At 41.9% G+C, this 17,312-nt stretch overlaps 1 protein-coding gene across 1 annotated transcript; it reads left to right on the forward strand.

The window, feature by feature from the left end:
• Positions 1–806: 806 nt before the first annotated feature.
• On the forward strand, positions 807–16,113 carry LOC121522262 (indian hedgehog B protein-like). The gene is made up of 4 exons (XM_041806431.1): positions 807–1,682; positions 8,610–8,767; positions 8,907–9,010; positions 14,838–16,113. The coding sequence occupies exons 1-4, from the start codon at positions 1,377–1,379 to the stop codon at positions 15,584–15,586; spliced, it is 1,317 nt and encodes a 438-aa protein (XP_041662365.1). The 5' UTR covers positions 807–1,376; the 3' UTR covers positions 15,587–16,113.
• The last annotated feature ends 1,199 nt before the right edge of the window (positions 16,114–17,312 follow it).

The following is a 17,312-nucleotide window of genomic DNA, read 5'->3' on the forward strand; positions in this document are numbered from 1 at the left end:
TTTTATGGAGTAACGGCACTAAGAACCTCTAAAACTGGAGCTAGGTCAGGTTATGTTCTGACAGAGGTGGTGTCTCTCAGTCTGTCTGGGAGCAGAGGTCTGCAGCCAGACCCCTCCCGTTGATTTTGGCGCCTCCTGTGGACAAAATTTCAACATTTGTCTCCTTTTTGAAACTGAAAGAAGGAATGTTCTCTCATGGACTTTGACACCCCCCCCCCCCCCAGCTGTGCCAGCCGTTAAAGCTGACTGTACTGGGCTGTCCGTGGTTACGCTGATGGTCGTGTTTGCTGTCAGAGGTCATACGGGGTCATCCATGTTAACTCCAGAATCAGCCAAACCCTGACAGGAGCTTTAATCGCTCTGATCAAAGTCATTAACAGGTTTACTTCAGTCAGATAATCGGTGTGACAGTCAGCCAGTCCTCCCGCCAAGCATCGATCAAACGTCTCTGACAGAGAAAGTGACTCCATTACTCAGTCAGTCAGACACCGATGACCCTTGCACTCATTTGGTATTGGAACGCAGCCGAGAGAAAGAAACCCCATTGGCCACCTACTCCGGGAAACAGATCGGTTTGATTGATTGTGATCGCTTGTTGTTTACAACCTGAAACACAAAAACAAGGCTGCAAACTTTCAAGGACACAGAGAGGCTGGAAATGAGAGGTGGCAGCAATAAAGGGGCGAAGCTGCTGTTTACTATGCTGCGGACAGGACTCTCCAGTGCGCCCTGCGTGTGCCCAGGGAGGGGCGGGGGTGGGTGGCAGAGCAGGGACAGCCGAGGAGAAGGGAGAGGAGAGAGGAGGAAGGCAGGACTGGCAGGGTGCGGTCTGAAGTGGCAACAGATCGTTTTGGATCACTCAAATCCCTCCAATTCAAGTGGAAAGCTGCAGCTCGGTGCGCGCTGGCCGCATCTGGAGAGAGGACGAGCTTTCCAGCAGAGCAGCGGGCTGACACAGGCTGATGTTGTGACATGTTCCCAGCGCAGAAGAAAAGAGAGGGAGAGAAACCACAACACTGCAACTGGGCTATCAGTAACCACTCTCTCTCTTTGACTCTCTCACCCACCGGATCGACTTTGAACCTGTTTGTTTAAATTCACGGACTTTACAGCCGGCACACTTACTGTTGATCCTGATAGGCGGAGGGAGGGAGGGAGCTTTCCCAGTTTGGCTCTGTTTTCTTTGGACCAGCTGAAACCTTTTCGGTGTCCTCATGGTGCCCGGTGCAGCCGAGGTGCTGAGCTTCTTAGATCCGAGTTTCCCGGACGTGATACCGCGACTGTCACGGACGATGGAGTCAGGAGCCGAACCGGAGAAGTACTGAAGACATCTCCCTCTCTCTCCCCCGGGAGAGTCCTCCCTCCCCCGCGGGGCGATGCGGATCTCCTTCCTCCTGCTCACCGCCTCTCTGTGCGCCTTGGTCCTCCTCCTCGCACCTGCCTCGGAGGGCTGCGGACCGGGGAGGGGGTACGGCAAGAGGCGGCTCCCGAAGAAGCTCATCCCGCTGGCTTACAAGCAGTTTAGCCCCAACGTGGCCGAGAAGACCCTGGGAGCCAGCGGGAGACCCGAAGGCAAAATTACGCGCAACTCGGAACGCTTCAAAGAGCTGACGCCGAATTACAACACAGATATCATCTTTAAAGATGAGGAGGACACGGGGGCGGACAGGCTGATGACCCAGGTAAGGATGGATGGACGGAGAGGGAGGCAGCATGGACGGTAAACAGCTGGCACAGATGCGTAAATACGCACCGCGGTTTAGTTAAGAGCAGCCAAAACCCTGCCGTGCAGTCACGTTAGTTTAAAAAAATCACATGACCTTTACCTGACTCCAGCTTCCAGTCCCCTGAATCTGAACTAATCCACTTTAGACCAGATGATCCGCATCCAGTGATCTGTGAAATGTTTAAACCAAACTGATGGATTTATTGACTCTCAGCCCTCCGGTTCATGCTCGGATTTTGCTTCTTGACAAAATTAGCTGCGTTTGTGCCTTGAAGTGCCTTTTTTGACTCCAAAACCAAGCATTGTTTTGGTAGACAATAGCCCTATTATCGTGACTTTACCACTGTGGTTGACATGTGTTAGTGCGTAAAACCTCTGACAGAAGTGTGTCATCAAAGTATAGCAAGTTTATACTCCAACATTTAGAACCTTTCTTCTACAGTCTTATCATTCTGACATTTTTTGAAGTATCTGTCTCAAAAGAAGGCAAAACAAAGCAGAGTCCTTGATTTACAGTGGGCCGAATGAATGAATTATTGCTAAGCATTTGTGGTGTTCATTTAGAGCAGAGTTACCCAACCAGAGAGCCAAACTGTTGAACAATACCTTTAAAGAGCCACAATCTAAGAGGTGAAAAGTGGCAAAAACGGCATGAAGTAGCAATAAAAATAAGTTAAAGGTGGCAAAAATGGTCAAAAAGCTGCAAAAATGTTAGAAAAGGGGCAAAAATGGGGAGAAAAAGTGGAAAAATGGTCAGAAAGAAGCAAAAATGGGTGAGAAGTGACAAACAAATGAGCTACAGGTGGCAAAAAAAAACGAGTGAAAAGTGACTAAAATGGGCAAAAAGCAGTCGAGTGGCAAAAATGGGCAAAAAAATAGGAAACAAGTGGTATGTAATGGCAAAAAATGGTGAAAAGGTCAAAAATGGGAAAAATGGCAAAAGGTTAGGGTTACCCTAAAATTTGGGAAAAGGGAAACAAGTGGTATTTAATGGCAGAGGGTAGCTTATTTAGACTGAGAGTGGCAAAAAATGGTTAAAAAAGTGCCAAAAATGGCAAAAATTTGGGGAAAAAAAGACGTTGCAAAAAGTGGCAACAAAGTGAAAAAGGGCAACGATTGGATGAACGTGGAATAAACGGGGGAAAGTGGCAAAAATGGTGAAAATGCCAAAAAAAAAAAGTTTCCCTTTTTTAAGGTTTTCTGTGGGAATTCTAATTAAAATGAAGACGTAAAGAGCCACATGTTGAGTATCAGTGATTTAACTCTGGCCATGAATGCTCACTGATAAATAAACTAATATCCTCCACTGAGAGGCAACTTGACCTCAAACTTTATGTAAGAGTCTGGAAAATTGCTAAATCATCCCAAGCAGGCTGCATGGATAGTTGTACTTTGACCATTCACCTGACAGAATTCACCTGACACCAATGAAACCGAGCGCTGCTGTTGAGCAATAATCTGCCTGTCTGTGCTGAGATCGTGGGTCGTAGAGGTACAGTAGCAGTGTTCAGTGTAGACTCACTCATCGGCCTGTGCTGCACACTCTCTCTCTCTCTCTCTCTCGCCTTCTCTCTCCTCCTTTGGCGTCTCCTACCATCCATGGCCATCAGACATGCAGGAGCTTTTACCCTTAGGCAGAGGCAAGCCTGGGACGTCCCGCTCCAAGGAGCCTTGACATACAAGCACCTAAAGTGTGCATTTACATAAGATGTATGTCTGCAATACACCGTACCACCTGCAAACATAATAAACCAAAATATAATCAAAATCTGGAGCTTTTAATGTGATAATCCCACAAATGTAAAACATTTCCCATGATTGTAATAGCAGTCGCCTACTGCAGAGATAACAGCAGTTATGTCTGCAGGGATTTATGTTTATGGGAGGTAAAACCTCTCTCCTAACTCTATTAACTCTCCACTAATGTAATGTAAAAAAGAATTTCCCTCCTAGGAACACATAAAGGTTGTTTACTGAATAGAGAAATGAAAGCTGTGGTCGTTGTTTGTTTGTTTGTTTGTTTGTTGGAACCTTTCAGACTCTCAGTGGCTTCAGCTCACATCAGAAAACATCAAGGCCAATTTTTGCTCGCCATGAAAATAATCTTATTGTGATTATTTTTCCAATATTGTGATTTGATGCATTTTCTTTTTTAGTTCCTCATATTATGCATTTTCAACCAACCTCAGCAAAAACTCGTCCTGAACTTTAACCAGAGTAATATTAGATAGATAAAGGCTGAACCAGTAAAAAAATATTCAACTGCATTTCTTTACACTCATATTACAAACTCATGAACTGTCATGTTAAAGAGAATGATAGTCTTTATGTTTAAATCATTTTGATGAAGAAAAACCTCAACAAGAAAAACATTTGATTTTTTGTTGACTATTTTTTTAATAAGTCACTTCTATGTTTGCATGGTGTGTAGAGTAAAACATCTCTGCTGCACAAAAATATAGTAAACTGGTTTTTTCTCACACATTTCAGATTGAAGTAGTATTTCACCTTCTGGCCATATTGCTATTAAATCTAAATTTTGATTCATTGCCCAGCCCTACATGAAACAGGAAGTTTCTTCCAGACTCCACATGAATCTCAGCGCCAAAGTTCTGGATGAAAAAGGAAAAGATTGATATCAGTTTATTTCATTTCTGTGAAAACAAAGAGGTGAAAAACTCAGGAGAGGGTTTGACATTTAAAACTCATTCTGAGAGGAGAGGGCTTCTAAATTCTTCTAAAATGATCAAACTGGCTGGGTGAACAGTTTCTGTATGTCTTTGGTTCTCAACTGGTGGGTCTGGACCCAAAAGTGGGTCACAAAGGCAAAGTCAGTGGGTTGTGGATGTGTGCCGGTAAAACGTGTGGAAAAACGTCTGTTCTGCTTTTATTCTGAAGGAACGTCTTCATCGTTCAGTTCTGTTGCATCTTTAGTCCAAACGGCCCATCTTCTTTAAAAATACTGATTATCGTTGAATATTTAAGCGTTACGGGGCGTGATTTTTCATCAAGGAGGTGACGGAAAGCCCTGAAGCCAAACCGCTGAAGTCCCTCTGCTGTTCTGACATATTTTACTCCACTACGCACAGATCCACCAGTGTTTCAAGACTCTAAAATTACTACTTCCTGTTTCATGGCGAACAAAAAATTTCCATGAGTATTTTTTTATTCCGTTGTTTTCTATTTGGTTTTCGAAAACATCAAGAAGAGGAACAGAAGAGATTCCCTTCAACTTTAAAAGATTTACAACCACCCCCTCCCTGAAGACTGGCCGACAAAAGGATAAAAATACAGACATTTAAAGAAAAGAAAAATGAAAATAATGAAAATAATTACAATGAAATGGTATGAAACAAAACAGGGCAATAAATAAGGCAGTAATTACATTAAATTTCTATAAGAGGCGGAAAAAGGCACTAAATTATTTTCCTTTACGTTTACATCATAGTTGTCCAGGAATAACTGCCATATTTTGTGAAATTCCTCCACCGACCCATGAGTCCCATATCTAGTCTTTTCCTGCTCCAAATGGACCATAACATCATCAACCCATCGACAGGTTGGACTTCCAGTTAAACCAGTTGAGGCGTCTTGCAATTAGGGATGAGAACCCCAAAGCGCGGGACTGAGCCCGTGAAAGACCCAGGTCTGTCTGAGCCACAGCTGTGGCTGCAGTCCTATGGTCTTCTTACACATGCATGAAAAAGTCTCAGAGATCCTGATCCATTGTCTTATCTCTGAGCATGCCCAGAAAGAGTGGAACCGCGTTGCTGGGTGCTAAATACACCATGAGTACTTTTTTAACTCAGCCATTGTGCTGCAAAAGAACTGCAAGAAAATATGTTTTCCAGAAATTTCTGAGGCTGGAAAAAAATGTGTACATAATTATTGGTGGGTAAAGTTTAATTTCCAGTTGTTAAATGTTGCTTTTTGGATGAATAAATAATGGAAAATTGTTAGAATATACAGGCTTAACAAATGTATCAGACCAGCTGTCATCTCTGTCTCAGAGACCATCCAGCATCATGAAGTGCTTTAATGCGGACTCTTTCATTTTCAGTCAGCTCTCCACGTTTTACCATGTTGAACAGGAATGAGGAATTTCAAACTGAATTCACCCAAATGTGAGCCGGCTCACTGGGCTTCTCTGAGAAGTCAGAAATGAATCAAGCATAACATTCAACCACTAAAACTCATTTTTCTCTTCAGGAATGACAGTAAATAACTATAATCTGACACATTCATCAGAAATATTCATGTGCTTTACTATTTTTTCAGGTTTTTTGTATATCAGTAAATTGTAAAATTCATGGATAACAATAATAATTCTATTTTATCATTAAAAATATCATTTGGGTTAAAGAGCTTCTACATATTGGTGTATTAACCATTGCAGAAACATAGAAAATGATTTTGGTAATTACCAATGCTGTTAATTTAGGGCAGCTGTGGCAGAAACCTGACTGTGGTTAGGGTTAGGGTGGTCTAATACATTTGTTAAACTCTGTATATGTTGCCTGGAGGCAGCACCGCACCATTATGGAATACTACAAACACTGGTATTGTGCATTTCGGTATAAATCTGTGATTACTGAAATAAAAACAAGGACAAGGACAGTGAGATTGGTAACGATGAGAATGAGGATGAGGACAGTGAGGGTAAATGATAGATACTGAAAATGATAATTATCATCATTAAAGTTAAATAACATGAACTGCAACCTGTTGCAGCTACTTTGCAATTCCAGTATGCTTTAAAAAACGTTTAGTTCAAATTTTAAATCATTCTATAATAGTGCAGTGTTGCCTTGAGGCAACGCGCCCTAAAAAGGACCCTTCAAAAAAATGTTTTTTTCATTTTCTGTAAGATTATGTTTATTTAGTCTATTTTATGACCCAAAAAAACACCACAAATATTTTTTTCCACCTGGCGTCATAGTGCGCGCCAAAGAGGGTTAAGCTGAAGCTGACTTGAATCCTCCAGCTGTTGTAAAAAGGCGAAGACAAATACTGACCATAAAAAATATTTAGTTTAAAGTTCATGTTACATTTGCAGGAAATTAAAAAGAGTTTTTCTTTACCTCAAACATAAATAATCCCTGTGAATGTCAGACTTATTACTGTTTGGGAATTTTGCTCTTACATTAGCGTAGGATGCTTTAACATTTATGGGAAATGTATTTAGTTTATGGGATTATTGTGTGAAAAGCTGCAGACTTTTATCCTCATCAGATTTGTATTTGTGGTTTATCAGGTTTGTAGGCAGCTTTTACATTTGCAGGTGTAACATCCTTCAATGATGAAGACGTGGGTTTTAAATAGAACAGCCAAGACTTTATAAAATAGCATAAAAATACATTTTGTTCATCAAAAATATCCCAGAGAGGACCCTCGGCTCCAACAGTCCAGCCCCCTTAAACCCTAATAATAGGCAGAACTGAAACAATAAGTCTGGATTATTCCCTGCTAAAATGCTATGTAGTAAATAAAACTGTATGATTTATGGCAGTGGTTCTCAACTTTGGGGTCTCGAGACACTGAGAGGGGGTCCCAAGATTCCCTAAAAAAGCTACAAATAATTTTAAATTACACTGTTGCTACTTTACACAAATGTAGCCAAATTTTAACCCATTTTTATCTTTTTTTTGCCACTCATTTTAACACATTTCTGCCAGTTAAAAACTCATTTTTGCCCATTTTTAACCCTTTCCACCTCTTTTTTCTTCCTGTTTTTGCCACTTCTAAACCAGTTCTTGCAGCTTAAGCCTAATATTACCTCTGTTGACCCATTACTGTCACTATTAACCCCATTTTACCACTTTTTATGCCCAATTTTTCCCATTTTAACCACATTTTACTGATTTGCCCAATTGTTTCCATTTTAACTAATTTCTTTCTCAGTTAACAGTTTTTGCCAGTTTATATTAAATTTTCATCCCATTTCCCCAAATTTTCACCCATTTTTGCTCATTTGAAGCCTTTTCAGCTTCTTTCTAACTCTTTTACCACTATTTATGCCCTTTTTTTTCAATTTTAATCTAATTTTTGCCACTTCTAACCCTTTGTTCTACCTTTAAAATCCAGTTTCCCCTCCTTTTCCACCATTTTTGCTATTTTAAACCCATTTTAATTCTTTTTTTAACAGAAGGGATTTACCTTTCTAAGAAGTCTATTTACTACACCAACGATAAAAAAAGATATTTGTTTGTTTGATTAGAGCGGTTATTTTTCAGGTTCATTATAAAGTACAGGTATCACAGCTTAGCTGGACAGTGGACCAGGATTTTGCTGACCTCCATGGGTCACCAGTTTGGCTGGGCCCCAGAAAGCTCTCCCCTCGTCTCCACATGGCTGTTCTACAAAGTTCCTGGCTGTGTTCAACCTCCTTCAGGTCCAGTGGGGGTCCCCGGTCTCTGGCACCTTTATTTGGGGGTTGCGGGCTGAAAAGGTTGAGAACGGCGGCTTTATGGCACAACAGAGATCATGTTTTAGTTGTTACAGTTATGATGCTCCTCTAAGAGGTGATGTGCAAGGGCTGCTGGGTGTTTGAGTGTTAACATTTCAGGTTTGTTAGCAGAGAGAGATGCTTCTAAAGTCTTGGTTCACTCTCTATGATTGCTTTAAGCTAAAGTGGGTGGGGTCTCACATTTGTCTTTGTCTTTTCCTGACGTCTCCAAATGACCAAAACCACACCATCCTCACTGCCTTTACGTCTTTTCTTCTTGGGAATCTCTTGACCACATGGCTAAAACCAAAACCCTGACTCATCAAACCCAGATCCTCTCCTCCTCTACCTCTCAGCATTTTGAGAACAACCTTTTTCTCTTCTCTCTGTCACTTCCTAACAGTCTGTCGTCCTTTTCCCTCCCCCTCCGTGTCGTAGCGTTGCAAAGACAAGTTAAACTCTCTGGCCATCTCTGTGATGAACATGTGGCCCGGTGTGAAGCTGAGGGTGACAGAGGGCTGGGACGAGGACGGTCACCATTCGGAGGACTCGCTGCACTACGAGGGGCGGGCTGTGGACATCACCACCTCTGACAGGTAGGAGCATCAGTAAACGCTGCTGCATAGAGAGAGGGGGACTGTTCTCATGAATACACCTTTCCTTGTGCAGCCATGCTTTTGTGCGTGTTTTAAGGCTTGTGCACTGGACTGAGAAAACTGCTCATTTTTTCAACAGGGACAGAAACAAGTATGCCATGTTGGCTCGGCTGGCCGTGGAAGCTGGATTCGACTGGGTCTACTACGAGTCCAAAGCTCACATTCACTGCAGCGTCAAGTCAGGTACGCTGAGACCTGAGGGCCCAACAGGGTCCACATTCAACTGTCAACCTCATTTTTCACCAGTAATTCATTATGGGGAAAAAATTAGCACTGATGATAAATGATTCTGAGATTTAAAAAGTCAAAATGATCAGTTAAAAGGCTCAAAATCTGAAATAAAAAGTCAAACTTATTAGTTCAAAAGGTCAAAACATGAATTTATATGTTAAAATAATGCTTTTACAGGGAAAATATATCAAATAGAAAGTCACAATCATGTTTTCAAGGCAAAAATATGGCTTACAATTAAAAATGGTGCAAAATATGAGATAAAAAGCAAAAATAATAAATTGACAGTTTAAAATATGAGATTAAAAGTCAAAATCATAAATTGAAAAGGTCAAAATATGAGAGAAAAAGTGAAAAAAATCATTTGAAAATTGTCCAAATATGAAATAAAAGTCCAATAGAATAGGCCCCCGGGCCTGAGTTTGACACCCCTGCTGTATGCAGTGGGAATATACACAGCAACTGAAATGTATATTTGTCAGGGGAAACCAGCTGAGTCAGCATTAATACAGCCAGAATGAAGGATTTTAATCAATATTAAAACGCCGTAGATAAAGTTTTGTTTTGTGCTTTTGAGACCTTCTTGATTTTAATCCTGGTGTTTAAACTCTCTTTAACTGCTGTGCTGGAGGGAAGTCCAGGTTTTAATTTGTTGGCATGGTTCCAAGCTGAAAAGTGCTTTCAGATGCGTACAAATATATAAAGTTGTAGGTTACCAGCAGAGACAGGAAGTATAGAGTCATCTGCATAGAGTGACACACTGACAGATGTAGGCGACGTGGATGCTGGTTCAGCTCGGCAGATAGAGCAGGCAGGGAGGGGGAGGGGCTAAAGTCCTCAGCATACCGGTGGTGGGATCAGCTCCAAGTCTCAGCGCCTGTTCGGTGCACGACTTCTCCCAGAATTTCAAGTCTTACTGCAACTGTCCTGTTTAATGAAAAGGCAAAAAAGCCCAAATAATAATCTAAAGAAAGCCTGTGGCAATACTCTGAAAGACAACATAAAAATCAGTGAAAAGGCTAACACTGAGAATAATATAAAATAATATTAAAAAATGCTTTTTGTGATTTTGAAACGGCAGCTGACTGAACTTCCTGAAACCTTTTTGGAGCAAATTTTCTTCATGTCATTTAATCTAGAAGCTCCAAGAGGACTTACAGATGCGTGAATAAGTTTAGGACTGAAGATTCATTGGCGTCATGAGCCACCACCCGGGGCTGGAGGGGCGGAGGGTGGCCAGGGTCAGGCTCGACAGCATTTATTCTGTCAGGGCCTTTTCACCTCTGGTGATACACTCCGAGACCACTGCTGGTTTTCAGGCAGCTCAACCAGGGGCTCGTGGCAACCCTACTACCCCCCTGGACAGCCCCTAAGGCCGTGCTTACCTGCCACATTCGCCCCCTACTCTGCCCTAAAGGCTCAGATGTTGTTATTTTTTCAACACATTATTTTCCCAGCCCCTGATAACATGCAAGGACATCCAGAGCACCACCAGGGTCCTGTCAATCCTCCTGACGGCACCCTACTTCAGCTCCAATTTTGGCCAAAACATGCCTAAAGTTTTTGCACAGGCTATGTATTTATACATTTGATTCACTTAGTTTCCAGTAATGATGAGCACGTTTCAGATTCTGGACATATTTGACTGATTTCAGGAGGGTAATGCCGGTTCTCCTGGGATAATTTCAGTCATTTCTTGAGCTCTAGAGAAATTTACTCATTTCACAGGAAAACCAGCTAGATCAGTGGTTCTCAACCTTGGGGTCGGGACCCCCTTTGGAGTCACAAGACATTGAGAGGGGGTCTCCAGATTCCCTAAAAAAAAAACAAGGAATATTTTTTAAATTACACTGTTGCTACTTTACACAAATTTAGCCAAATTTTAACCCATTTTTTTTTTAACCCATGCCCATTTTTTCCAGTTGAACTAATTTCTTTCTCAGTTAACAGTTTTTGCCAGTTTATATTAAATTTTCACCCATTTTTGCTCATTTGAAGCCTTTTCATCCACTTTCTGACTCTTACCACTATTTATACCTTTTTTTTTTTTTGCAATTTTAATCTAATTTTTGCCTCTTCTAACCCATTTGTTCTACTTTTAAAATCCAGTTTCCCCTCCTTTTCCACCATTTAAGAAGTCTATTTACTTCACCAACGATTAAAAAAGATATTTGTTTCTTTGATTAGAGCGGCTATTTTTCAGGTTCATTATAAAGTACAGGTATCACAGCTTAGCTGGACAGTGGAGCGGGATTTTGCTGACCTCCATGGGTCACCAGTTTGGCTGGGCCCCACAATGCTGTTCCTGTCTGTGTTCAACCTCCTTCAGGTCCAGTGGGGGTCCCCGGTCACTGGCACCTTCATTTTGGGGGTCCCCGGTCTCTGGCACCTTTATTTGGGGGGTCCCCGGTCTCTGGCACCTTTATTTGGGGGGTCCCCGGTCTCTGGCACCTTTATTTGGGGGGTCGCGGGCTGAAAAGGTTGAGAACCGCTGCTCTAGATAATGAGAAAGAAGTTGAAATCCTTAGAAAAATGTTGTAATTTTCACAGGAAAAAGGATTCTGATGATACTTAAATGAATGTCTGGGCTTCTTTAGTTTATATCAAATCAAATCCAGTCCAAGCTCAAACAACAAGTGTCTCCATTCCAGCCCCTGGAATATTTCAGAAATCTGTGCTCTCCTGTCTGGTACCAGCAGCTGTTTTATGCCAAACTAGACTCTGGCCCTGCGTCCAGGTTAGTGGGCTGTGAGATCATTAACTCTCTCTTTGTTTGGCTGTTGCTTTTCCTTCAGCAGGTTTCTCTCAGATCTCTTATCTCGGCCTTATCACCTCCCGGTCACAGCCCTCCTTTTCTGCAGCCCTCAGGCTTACAGACACACACACACCTTGGACAAATATTTGGCTGCTTTAAGACTGCTCAAAGACGACCCTTCGACTGCACACACTGACACTGGTGCTGCGTTTGTTCTTTTAAACTGATTTGCCCGTGGTCGTCCCAGTAAATCTGACATGGCTCTGTCCTTTCCTCTCAATTTTCTTTAAGATCGTTCCACTTTTTCTTTTCCAAAATAGCAGATCCATTATTAGCTAACTCAAAATAATAAAATAATGCTCCTTTCTTGTGTGGAAGAAATAATAGCTGGCATGTGACTTCATTTAAAACACAATCCAAACAAAATCCAGACCCAGGTCTGAGAGAGTGTGCTTTCCTGTTTCTCTGACCCCAGGCCGTGCTTCTACTGTGGTGATACAATCAGCTGGTTATCCATTAGCTCTAGCTGGCTGCCTCGTCTTACCACCTCGTCTCTCTGCATCTTAAAGAGCCGAGTTTGAAATAGAAACAAGACTGAAATTTTAAAAAGTACTGCAGCAGATCAGGGAGACGGAAATGACACAAACAAACGAGCTTTTTAAATTCAGTCACTAGTACCGAACGATACCGGGCTTTACAAATCAGCAAAGTATCAAATCAATCATTCAGTATTTAATTTGGCTTTTCTGATAAAAAAAAAACAAAACAAAACTAACTCTTTAATGTCGATGTGAGGGCAGATTTCTGAGTCTGTGTGGATCGGTCTCAGCACATCCAGGCTCTCCAATTTTACTCCATTCTTTTTGCAAAAATGCTAAAGCTCTGTCAGGTTGATCAGGGATCGAGTGTTTTCCAGCCTGGACACTAATCCTCTCTTGGATTGAGGTCTGGGCTTTGACTTGGTCACTCCAGAACATTCCCCTTGTTGTCTTTAAAGCATTTCTGTGTAGCTTTCTCTGGATGCTTCGGCTCATTGTCTGACTGGAAAATAAATCACAATTAACCGAATAAGATCATCCTCCAGGATTTTACTATATTTTTCGGCATTCATTTTCTCCTCTACCTTTAAAAGCCTTCAGGGATGGCAGCTGAAAAGCATCCCCACAGCATGATGCTGCTGAGAAGCATCCCCCCAGCATGATGCTGCCACCAGCATGCTCCACAGTGGGGATGGTGTGTTTGTGGTGATGTCAGTGTTTGGCGTCTTGTCTGATGGTCTAAAACAGCGTTACTCAACCCTGCTCAACCAGGGAGCCAAATAGTTGAAAAATACTTTTGCAAGAGCCACAATCTAAGTGGTGAAAAGTGGCACAAAAAAGTTAAAGTGGCAGTATGAATAAGTAAAAGGTGGCAAAAATGGCCAAAAAGCAGAAATAAAGGGGCAAAAATGAGGAGGAAAAGTAGCAAAAATGGTCAAAAGCAGCAGAAATGTCACAAAAAAATCTGTGAAAAGTGATTAAGATGGGCACAAAGCTGTAAAAAGGTGGAAAAAATGGGGAAAAAAGTGGCATTTAATGGCAAAAGGCAGGACAAAAGTGGAAAAAATAGAAGTGGCAAATGGAAGCCACAAAAATGGGCACAAAGCTGTAAAAAGGTGGAAAAAATGGGGAAAAAAGTGGCATTTAATGGCAAAAGGCAGGACAAAAGTGGAAAAAATAGAAGTGGCAAATGGAAGCCACAAAAATGGGGAGAAAAAGTAGGAAAAACAGGTAAAAAAAAAAAAAAAGGTGAGAAGTGACCAAAAAAATAAGTTACAGGGGGCAAAAATGGTCAAAAGCAGCAAAAACGTTGCAAATAATGAGTGGACAGTGACTGAAACGGGCAAAAAAAAGCAACAAAAGGGTGGAAAAAATGGGCGAAAAGCTGTAAAAAGGTGGCAAAACTTTGAAAAAAAAAGATATTTAATGGCAAAAGGCAGCTGATATGGGCGAAAAATGTCAGAGAATGGCAAAAGAAGGAGAAAAAAATAGCAAACAGAAAAAAACAAGACTAAAGTGGCAAAAATGGGCAAAAAGAAATGGTAAATAGGGGCTAAAAGCAGCAAAAATTGATTAAAAGTTGCCAATTAAAGCTTACTGTACAAGTGTGGAAAACAAACTTCTTAATGTGACTTGCAATGGAGCATTTCTGAGGTCAAAGTTTCCTTTTTTTAAGGTTTTCTGGTGGAATAATATTTCAAATCATCACAAAAGAGCCACAAGTGGCTCCAGAGCCACGCGTTGAGTATCACTGGTCTAAAAGCTCCATTCTGGTCTCATCAGACCAAAGAACTTTCTCCCTCTTGACCACTGACTTATAGTGTGTTCTTTTGTCTTCATGGTGTAATGGTGGCCATGAATACTAATGACCAGTTACTGGACTCTCCAGACACAGCTGTCTTTACACTACTGGACCTCTGTCGAGTTAGGTCAGACACTTTAAAGGGGTGAATATTTATGCAATCACTTATTTTACATTCTTTGTAGAAATCTGTTTTCACTTTGACATTAAAAATGTGGTTTTTGCTCATTTTTTGGTCTAAAAAAGCCAAATTATATTGAACAGGATTAATAAACTCAATTAAAGTGTAAACATCCAAAGGGTGTGGATGTTTTTATAGGCGCTCTCTCGGTCTAGCTTTAAGTTTTCAGATGAATTTATGATTTTATTTCCTCCAAACTGCTCTGTTTTTTTTATTAACACAACAGGAGTGACGGTAAAAGCATTCAGAAAACAGCAAGGATCACTCAGTATATATTATCACTTATGTTGTGTGTTTCTGTGTGTGAATGAGGTCAAAGAAAACTAGTTTGACATGACTCAGACTATATGCATGTGTTAACAATCCTGTGCTGATCAGCTGAGATAAAGTTGGCCTTGACTCAGTGTCAAAGTCTCTCCACGTTTATAGACCTCTCTGTGATCCTGCATCAGGCTGCAGAAGTCCAAATGCAGCTAAATAAAACCATCTCTCCTTTTCTCCAGAGCATTCTGTGGCAGCCAAAACCGGTGGTTGTTTCCCTGGCGACGCTCAGGTTACCCTCGAGGGCGGTGCTACCAAACAGATGCGTGACCTCAACCCTGGCGACCGCGTCCTGGCCTCTTCAGCTTCAGACAGTCTCGGCCCCCTGCTCTACAGCCCGGTCTTATCCTTCCTGGACCACCAACCCAACGCCACAAAGATCTTCTACATCATCGGCACCAGCACGGGACTGAATATCTCTCTCACAGCAGCTCACCTGATCTATGTGACGGACTGCACGGGCGAGAGAGAGCCGGCTGAGGAGCCGCTTGGCTTCATACGTGATGGCAGGCCTCGCTCCAGGGGCCCGCGGACAGTTTTTGCCAGTGATGTGGTGCCTGGACAGTGTGTACTCACCTCACAAGGAAGAGAGAGACCACAGGCGACTCTTTCAGTCATCACCTTCGTAGAGGAGCGGAGGAGCACGGGGCTGTACGCCCCTCTAACCCAGCATGGATCCATAGTGGTGAACGGCGTGTTAGCATCCTGCTACGCCGTCCTGGGCAATCACCATTTGGCCCACTGGGTCCTGGCCCCGCTGAGATTCTTCTACAGCCTAATGGGGCCCTCAGAGCCGCAGACTGACGGCCTGCACTGGTACCCCTGGCTTCTTCAAAGGCTGGGGCAGATACTGCTGGATGCTGGGCACTTCCACCCCTGGGGGACCGAGCAAGGATTCAGAGATGAGCATCAGAGACACGTCTCACACTGATGATGTCACTCACTTATCTTTACACGGAAGAACCAAAGGAGCACCAGAGATATTTTTATATTGGAAACCTGTTTTTACCTACTCTGCTTGTGTATTTGCTGTAAGAAAAAAACTCTGTGTAGTAGAGAGGAGGCTAAGACGTCCTGTTCAATACTTCTGGTAAACTGAGTGAAATTCATCCTGAGGATTAGGAAGACCAGGCAGAAACAGTTTAATAAGCTCACGATGAACATGAACTTTAACACCAACAGAAATATCCACACCAGCATCTCCAGCTCCATAAAACAGACAACAGACAGCGGGCACTGAAGAAGACAATTCTCACATTAAAGGGGACAAGTTATGCAAAAATGACTTTTTCAGGCTTTTCTAACATAAACATGTAGTCCTGGTCCGTCCACAACCCCCTCAAGTACAAAAAAATCCATTCCCTCCCCCGTCTCTTTCTCCATCTTTCAGAAAATGTGTGCTTAAACAAGCCATTCTCAGATTTTTCCCCTCATGATGTCATGTGGGAAGTTAGCCCCACCCCCAGGTTCGGTTGGCCCTCCCCACTTGGAAGAAAGTTCCGCCCTCCTCTCCTGATCCTCCTCTCAGCTGCCAGCTGAGAGGGGGATCAGGAGAGCCACATTCATTAGGCCACATCTATTTCCTGAGAGGGGCGGAGTCAGACGGCTCATTAACATTTAAAGCCACAGACACAGAAACAGCTGGTTCTGAGCAGGGCTGAAACAGAGGGGGTTTTAGACATGCAGAAAAAACACTGGAGTGTTTTTACAGCAACAAACTTCACAGACATGTTTTGGGGACCTCTGAGACCGATATAAACTTGTCTAAGAGGGGTCAAGTATGTGACCTTTAATAATGGTCAAAACACGGTGACTCTGGCGTCTTTAAAGTCTCAGCTGATGAAGAAAACACAAGAACGTGCTGACCAGCATGAAGCAAACAAGTGACCAAGAAAGGTGTGAATTTAAAACTTTATATGTACATTTAAGTATTTATACAGTTGCTGTTTAGTGTCTGAGGCACCACTAAATCAAATCAGTCCTGGCTGTTAACAGCCATATTAAACTATATTTAACTGAAAATGTGGGTAAATGTATTTAATTACTGAATGCAGCATTGCATGTTGCATCACAGAGCTGCTGTCTCTTTAAAACGGTTAAATAGCAGGGAGTACAGATCCAGTTGATAACTGCAGTGTGCAAACTTCAGCTGTACATTTGTGAATTACTGATAGAATTCATTGATATGCTGTCATTCTGCTTTTCCATTTATACCTTCTGCTGTCAGTAAAGTATTTTCCCTGACTGGTTGACATGGTCCATCTATGCATTAATTTAATTGTTTTATTTGTACAGTAAATGTTTAATTCTTACAGTTTCAGGTTGTTCATTCAGGTTAAGATGTACAAATACTCAGGCTGTATTCAACTACTGTATATAGCAACAACTATGCATTATTCACTTTATTCAGCTGGCAGCCATTTTTCTCTGACATCACTCTCAGGAATCTTCAGTGTGCTCTAAAGTATTGTGGTTCCTTTATGGCAGAGCTATTCAGTGAGTTCAGAATGGGGGCCACTTCCTGAAAAAGGGCCTGAACAATATTACATGATGCTGTGAACAAGTATTCGCCCACTTCCTAATTTTGAATCGTTAATATTTAACTTTTATTTAATTATTAATTTTCTAATTTTATTTAATTATTGATTTTCTAATTT

Source organism: Cheilinus undulatus, linkage group 15, assembly GCF_018320785.1.
Source record: "Cheilinus undulatus linkage group 15, ASM1832078v1, whole genome shotgun sequence".
In the NCBI taxonomy this organism is placed as follows: domain Eukaryota; kingdom Metazoa; phylum Chordata; class Actinopteri; order Labriformes; family Labridae; genus Cheilinus; species Cheilinus undulatus.

What these genes read in the sequence shown, in the direction of transcription:
- LOC121522262 (XM_041806431.1), top strand. Translation starts at nt 1,377, where the DNA reads ATGCGGATCTCCTTCCTCCTGCTCACCGCCTCTCTGTGCGCCTTGGTC. An exon ending in CGGACAGGCTGATGACCCAG is followed by an intron (nt 1,683 to 8,609) that starts GTAAGGATGGAT and finishes TCCGTGTCGTAG; the next exon opens with CGTTGCAAAGACAAGTTAAA. An exon ending in GACATCACCACCTCTGACAG is followed by an intron (nt 8,768 to 8,906) that starts GTAGGAGCATCA and finishes TTTTTTCAACAG; the next exon opens with GGACAGAAACAAGTATGCCA.